General features: G+C 40.8%; 1 protein-coding gene across 1 annotated transcript; it reads right to left on the bottom strand.

Annotated features, from left to right (window-relative positions):
• Window positions 1–1,890: 1,890 nt before the first annotated feature.
• foxq2 (forkhead box Q2) lies at window positions 1,891–4,182 on the bottom strand. The gene is made up of 2 exons (XM_031318468.2): window positions 3,290–4,182; window positions 1,891–2,545 (listed from the first exon to the last, which is right to left on the bottom strand). Exons 1-2 carry the CDS (start codon window positions 3,788–3,790, stop codon window positions 2,171–2,173), a joined length of 876 nt encoding a protein of 291 aa, XP_031174328.2. The 5' UTR covers window positions 3,791–4,182; the 3' UTR covers window positions 1,891–2,170.
• Between the last annotated feature and the right edge of the window lie 4,009 nt (window positions 4,183–8,191).

Below are 8,191 nucleotides of genomic sequence, written 5' to 3'. Positions count from 1 at the left end.
TATTCCCCACAACATGAGCTACAAGCTGAAACCAACCGTTTCCTTTTACCTGTGTAGCTCTTTGATCTATCTACAGGTTCAGGCTTCATTCTATGTTGTGTGAACTGTTGGATGTTGAGTCTATAGTCAAATCAATGAGATACATGTAAGCTAAAGGGAATCAGCTTTGGAATGCATGCTGTAAATGTGTTGTATTTAAAACACGGCCATACTGTTTCATCGCCATGTCAGCAGGACTGATCTTCTTACCTCACTCTCTGCTAATCAGGAACAAATCCATGTGCCTTAATCTACGGCCCCCTGCACCCCTCCGCCTATCCCATTAGATTAACAAAATGACATGCATGCACATATGAATAGACACACACACACGCACACACACACACACACACACACACACACACACACACACACACACACACACACACACACACACACACACACACACACAGCCCATGACCTCAATCTCATTCTCTGAGAAAGGTATAGTTAATTATAAAATTGTGTGAGTTTGAACATAAATTATTTAATAGAAAAAACATGACAACAAAAAACAACATCACTCAACACTGTGTGTGTGTGTGTGTGTGTGTGTGTGTGTGTGTGTGTGTGTGTGTGTGTGTGTGTGTGTGTGTGTGTGTGTGTGTGTGTGTGCAGCAAACATATGCAACCAAATTAAAGCCTTAAAGCTGGTGAATTGAAAAGGATTTGATGCAGAGAGCAATTCATGGGAATTAAGCAAATTAGGTCTCCAATTAGCTGCTGACATTGAATAGGAAGATTTGGTGAACAAAAATTAATTAGATGGATTTGTCATTGTTCTAATGAGCATCACCAGAAAATAACTGTTGTGAATAACTCCCGCTCTCTCTCTCTCTCTCTCTCTCTCTCTCTCTCTCTCTCTCTCTCTCTCTCTCTCTCTCTCTCTCTCTCTCTCTCTCTTAAGCTTTATCCTTCTGACATATTGTTTGTCGGTTAGAATCTAATTTCATGTCAAATATTGCCTCATTCAAATATTCAATAATTTGCAAATAAGAAGGCCACATGAGCTAAGACAAACAAACTTCAGAAAAGTCAATGTATGACCTAATCCTCTTAGGCTAGAGCAGTGTGGATGTAAATGCCAACCTTTGCAAGTCAGAGAGGAATTTCACTATTGATGTAAGAGCCGGACAGGTAAAAATTGACTTCATTCTTATTATGGCAGTATTTTGGAGTCATCTTATCACTGAACTGTTCCTGCTTTCAGTTATTCTTTTTAGGGTGTCCCTTTATGATATGTGGCTTCTGTCATTTACTGTATTCATTTTGTCAGTGACTTTGTGTTCAACTTCAATTTATCTTTCATTATTTCAGTTGCTCTATGTTTCTGCCCCAACTGGTTCTCATTCTTAACAAATACAGAGTCCCTAAAAAAGCCCTCCTACCTCTCTCCAATAAATCCCCTCCCCTCCCTCTCTCCCTGCTTCCTTCCCTTTCCTCTGCTTCCTTCATCCCTGACCTCCCGTGGCCCCCCCTCTTTCTGCAGCAGTGGTTATGGATTACACTGTGTGATAAGCTTCCTATTTCTTGAAACTATTTGGGATTGCTCAGATTATCTGGCCGCATATCCTTGGGAGTCGGCTTTGGAAAGCCTGATTTTAGTCTCTTAAGGCAGAAGATTTTGCATCCCGACAGCTTTGACTAATTAGCATCTAACACCGGGTGGTATTTTAGCATTGGGCTCACTTTTGGTGCATATTGCCCTCTTCTGTTTAAATAATGAAACATGTTACACACACACACACACACACACACACACACACACACACACACACACACACACACACACACACTCACTCACACACTCACACACACAATTCACAACTGAGTAATAACATGAATAAGGTGTTGAATTCAATATGATTTAATGAGAACAAAACATTGTGTTTTTGTTCTTCTAAAAACATTCAGAACACAATTGAAATAAGTGCAGTAGCTCCATACAATTCATACATTTAGTCAATGAACACACTAAAATCACTTTAGTTTGCAGAATATAGTGTAACATTGTCCACTTCAATTTCAACATCACCTAATGACGTATTGATTAGTAAATAAGACTAAAATATCTCTTTCACCCATCAGTAATTCAGGGCCAAACTGTGAGTATAGTGTAAACTATTCACTCTCAGGGTACGGAGGCATGCAGGCCCGGGTGGAACCCCACTTGTGGCTGCACGCTAGACCATGGCCAGTAGAGTCTGGGTGCCAAGCAGGACAGAGGGAGTGTTTGGGCTTGAGGGCAGCACCAGTAGGTCGTTCTGTGGGGCCGGGCGAGGGCAGGGTGGTAGGTGGAGCTAAGGGAGGAAAGGGGAAGCTGTCCTGCCACCCTGCGTACCCTCCGCCGCGGCCTTCGGCAGTGGTAGTCCCCGTTAGAAAAGTCCTGGTAGTTTGTTGGGTGAATTGCCCAGAAGTGGCCTTTGCCGTTGTCACTGCGGCCTGCTTTGATGAAGCAATCATTCAGGGACAAGTTGTGACGCACGCTGTTCCTCCAGTTTTTATCCTGTTGGAGCAACGAGAGAAAAGAAATATGATTAGGCCAAAAACCAAACCTGAAACCAAGTAAGAGTTAAACAATGGGTGTCCCCAATTGAAAATTAACATAGGTGACTGTTAAGTATCACTGATCCTGCCTAGGATGTCACCTTGTCCTGTTGTTGGCAGGATGCGCCATAGCGTGTGAAGACCGTATATGATCGCAGTTAGACACAACACCCTCAGTTACCTTTTTAGCACGTCAAACCAGTGATCAACTTTAATCCACTAGGCTACGTCCAATCTGTTGTTGCACTTGGTAAAGGCAGAGGCGGTTTGCAACCTAGCAACAGGATTACTTTATTTGTAAATTTGCCAACAAGAAGATCATCTAGTGTCCCCGCGAGCACCTAATTGCCTAACCACTCAGACAGATTACCTGTGCCAAGTAAGTCGCTTCACTTGTGAAAATGGCAGCCATGTTATTTTTTAGCAACTGAATGAAACACGCTGAAGACTTTGGGCAAACACGCGTTCTCGATATCTGTCTCGTGATCACCTTACCAGCAGCTGCGACAAGTTAACAAAGCAATACAGCATGATTAATTTCAAAACCGTCCCACAGACAGAGATACCGTATCGTAGTTTCACATTATCACCCAGTTTGAACTTCCATAAGTTCCTCCACAACTACAACTATTGTCTTCATACAGTGCCGTGTATCTGCCTGCCAGGTAAATAGAATAACACAAGACCACTGACGTGAACATACCTTACTCTTGAAGTAAGGGTAGTGATCCATGATCCACTGGTAGATGTCGCATAGCAGCAGTTTCTTCTGCTCTGACGCCAGGATTGCCTTGGAGATGAGCGCTATGTACGACTGGTTGGGTTTGTCCGCAGACTTCTCTGGACTGCCGTTGGTAGATGTGGTGGTGGTCATTTCCTCCTCCCCCTCCTCTTGTTGCTCTTCATCCCCCTCCTCTTCTTTGACTTTCTTTTCTTTGGTCTCTGCCTCTGACCTCTGTAGCCACTTCTCCTGTCTCTCAGAGCGAATCCCCACCTCTTCGGGTTTAAGATTCTGATGATTTAGCATGTTGTTCGCCGTCTGCTCTGCTGTACGACTTCCTGTCGCTTCTTCTTTAGAACCTTTGACTCCTTTATTGAACAGAAGGTAGTCAATAGTGAAGCTCAGTCCCAGCCTTTCTCTACCGCTGGTGCGGCTGCTTCTGTCTTCCACTGTCATCTCTGAATTAAGATATCTCAGACTCATGACAGCTTTATTGGCTCCAAACTGACTGTTAAATAAGTATCAGGTGATAAGTGAAAAGTCTCTCTCCCAAAAGTCCCTTTTTGTGTATGAGTTTCACTGCATGGCTATTTCCTTTAAAAGTGCAGGACCCTTCATAAACTGAACGCCTCGATGCCCCTCGCTTCTCCCGCTGAAGTCTTTCTGTTGACAAGATCACAGATAAAGATGAGCCTCTCAACTGTTGTTAACCTCTCCGCTCACGAGCGACACAATCTCAACCCGTGGAAATGACGTCAGTCTATAAATAAATACGGCTACTTTGTTAAGCAACAAATTCTAATTCAATTATTTCCCCTCTCTGATAAACCTGACGATCAAAGACACTTTCTCAATATTCAATAGCCTTTTTGCTCCTGACTCGAAGAGTTGTGCTTCACGTTTGTGAAGGTGTCTCTATTTATATGACTGTGAATTTATCCCTCACAGAAAGGGGTAAAGAAGGCACAGGGGAGGTCCAGGTAGGGGGTCTCAATTGAGGCGGATTATTTTTATTAACCCAAGCAAATCTTTGTAATTACGGGAGATTAAACACTCAAGATTTAGTAAGACATGGTGTGCAGAGGATGGATGCTGTAGAATCAAAGGCCTTTTAGATACCAGTGTTATCCTGTTAACGTTGTTTTGTCCATGAGGATGCTGTCCAAAGAATTACTTCAATTACCATAGAGCAGTAATTAAAGGGATAGTTTGGATTTTTTTGAAGTGGGGTTGTATGAGGTACTTATCCATAGTCAATGTAATAGATGGCGGTCGGCATGACCCCCAGTTTGGAAAAGCAGGCAGGAGTCCTGACACGACCCTTCCAGCTTTCCAAAGCTCCTGTATAGCAGCGTAAACACTCAACACAAAACACTCCCCTACTACTCTGAGCTCCCAGTCTCGGCAGCACGGCTAACTAAGCTAACTAGCTGATGGCAGTTGCAGTTAGCAGTAGTGGGCGGTAAGCATTGACGTTACTTTAGCAACAAGTAAAGCTTTCTGTCCAACAGGCAACTCTGTAGATCACTGAGAGTCAAGGCAGAGCAGCTGGAGGACATCAGAGAGAAAACCAGAAAACATTTTATACACAAAATATGATCCAGTTTCAACAAAATCAGTGGTAGTGGCATAAAGCGTTACGCACTTTTCCCGGGAGATCCGACCCGCTCTCCAAAGTTACATAGTGTAAGAACAGGCAATCTGGGCGAGCAGTGGGAATGACAGAAGCACAATTCTTCCTATTACAAGTCAGTGAAGCATCAAAAGGATATAGAAGCTGTTATTCTATTATCTTTATTGTCACTTTAATTGCCACTGTTCATCATACCAACTGCAATAAACATTATAAATTATATTTCTGTATATCTGTATATCTGTATATCTGTATATCTGTATATCTGTATCTGTGTCTCTGTGTCCCAACAGGCAGCGGCAGATGGCCAACCCACCAAGAGTCAGGGTCTGCCTGAGGTTTCTGCCTGTTAAAAGCAAGATTTTCCTTGCTACTGTCGCACCAATGCTTGCTCTTGGGGGGAATTGTTGGGTCTCTAAATCATAGAATGTGGTGTAGACCCACTCCTGTAAAGTGTCGCGAGATAACTTCTGTTATGATTTGACACTATAAATAAAATAGAATTGAAATTAAAGAAAATTTAAAGAAAATACAGGCAATGTTGTTTTAAGTGTACACTATATTTAGAATATGTCTTCACTGCTTTACATTGCCATCAGACCTTATGCATTCACCATTCCGTCCATTCTCGTAGTAATTCACGTAGTCAAGTAATTCAAGTAATGTTTTGCTAACACAGACGGCATGGCTTTTACAGACGACACGCTGCAAGTTCCGGGTTGACAGTGAGCATGACTTATAAGTTGGACCAATCAACTTAGACCTAGGTCACTATGCGGAAAAGGGGAAAGGGAAAGACCCTGCCCTGAAGTAGGAGCTGAAAGAGTTAAAGGAACTGCGGTCAGAGGAACTTAATAATCCCCAAATTGGTCCAGTAGGAACACAAGAAAAAAAGGGTTCTAGGAACGTTACGTTCTAGGAACTGCAAAAATCCCTCCGGTCGGAAAGGGACTAATCATTCCGATGGGGAACTGAAACCATTATTTATGCTCTCTTCAAAGCCACCAGACTCCGTTGACAAAACCAGTAGTTGTACAAGGGAGTTGCTGGTCTACCATGCCTTGACCGGTTAGTTAGTTAGTGTTATTGTGCGACTTTGGTGTTTTAAACGGTTAGTCACACAATAAATCTGAACTATCCCTTTAATGGGTGAGGTTCAATTTTTTGGAGAGAAACACACACTCTCCTTTTCTGGAAAGGGCACAAATGTACTGGGCAGACACTGACAGGTAACAGAACAGTAAAATGGATGACTGAAAAACAAATGTCCCTGTTGTTGACATGACCTTGTTTTTTATTTGTGTCCTGTTACCTTTATTCCAATTCTTACAAACTATTACTATAAAAGAGACTTCTTTGTTATTCGCCATTGGAAAAGTTTTTTCACATACAAAACAGTATGTAGGCTAAGTGAGTGAGTTCAACAAATATAATCTTAGATCCATCTCAGAAATTAAAATTGAAAGGCCTCTAATCTACTACATTGTACTGTATTGCAATCTTTAATTGTGTAATGTATATTTTACTTGCTCATTATGGTTTATATATCAGAATGTACATTTCCCTCAATTTTATTGTTATTTTTTTATTTAATTAAAGTTATTGAATAGTCCTCTCTAATGATGTGTTAGGACTCTATTACTGACTTTATCTCTGTGTTTAGTTAAACTGTAGCCTACTTCTTAAATGTTATCCTTTGTGCTTTAATTGTGATGATGTTTTAATGCCAATGAAGAATTTATGGTTTCATTTTATAACCACGTGAATCTTCATGTACTCAAACTGTGCCTTTAAGTTTCTTATAAGTAAGATCAAAGTCAGCGCTTCAGTGAATCTGTGTGTATGAAATATTTAAATACAAAATGTGATTTTTACATTTAGAGTGTTACATCAATTGGGAAATTATCAACGTCCATTATTTCCATGTTTTATATAGCCTATCTATAAGTCTCTGAGATCTAAAACAAATAAGGTCTAGTTTTAACAGTGTTTATGTGCATAACACGCCCCAACATTAGGGTATAATAATAATAATAATATTGCCCACACCATTATACCTCAGCCATCACATTAGTGCAGATAACAGCGAAGTATATATGCTTTATGCTGTAGTTTTAGTGAGAGAATTAATTAAATGACTGTCTAGTCAAATCATGGACTATATTGCCCTCTTCTGTTTAAATAATGAAACATGTTACACACACACACACACACACACACACACACACACACACACACACACACACACACACACACACACACACACACACACACACACACACACACAGCAGAGCGCACCATGCTGCCTTTATATTAGCAAGCTTTTGCATTGTAATTAGCGATATCAACTCACATGTAGACATATTATGTCCAATCCAGTTATTAAAAAATATGAAACAATATTAAAAAACTTAGGTCTGCATTTGTGAACTAACTTTAGACAGGTGTTTGAAAACAACTGAATCCTATCTATCCTATATATTTTATTTATAAATCATAATAGACAACCTTTTCAATCAAGAAGTGCAGTGGCAAAATCAGCTTCCCTTTGAATACACGTTGTTTTATTGACGTTTCACATCCCAAGTAAAGCCAAAACAAAACACACCATTTTATTACATAATACTGCCATTCCTTCAATGGATTTTTGTGTTTTGATGAGGCTATTATTTGCCACCGTTTGCCACATATGAGGAGCCCCTGGAAAAGCAGGGCTGGATCACCAGAGGGAGTATACATTTGTTCCTTAGCATACTTATTTCCATTTTGATAAAAGCGTGACCCAACATAGTATTTGTGTTTTGGTCAGGGTATGGGGGGTCTATACTTTGACGTCTAAGTATATTTCGTTAGTTACTCATTTTAATTCAATTATGAACATACCTTAGACAAAGCATTAACGCCACATCTCACGGCTTGACGCAGAACGTGAAACGGAGTATTTTGCTCGGACGGGATTTGAACAGACCATGCGACCCGGTCCACTTGTCACCCCATGCTTTACATCAACGTTGAATTTAAACAGATTTTAAGACACAATTTCAAGATATCTCGATACTATAAAAAAGAAATATCATGGGTATCAAAATGATTCGACACGTGGTATCATTAATGAACACTGAGGCCTATTTTGGAAAGGAGACCTGTCTCTTAGTGTTTTTAAAAAGTTGCACTGTAACTTTAAAACAAGGTGGTCCCGCCCACTTTGTATAAAGTTCTTCGGGCTCTGGTTAAAGCCGCACTGTGATTGG

This window comes from Sander lucioperca, chromosome 11 (assembly GCF_008315115.2).
Source record: "Sander lucioperca isolate FBNREF2018 chromosome 11, SLUC_FBN_1.2, whole genome shotgun sequence".
Taxonomy (NCBI): Eukaryota; Metazoa; Chordata; class Actinopteri; order Perciformes; family Percidae; genus Sander; species Sander lucioperca.
This window is presented reverse-complemented; position numbering and strand designations above follow the sequence as displayed.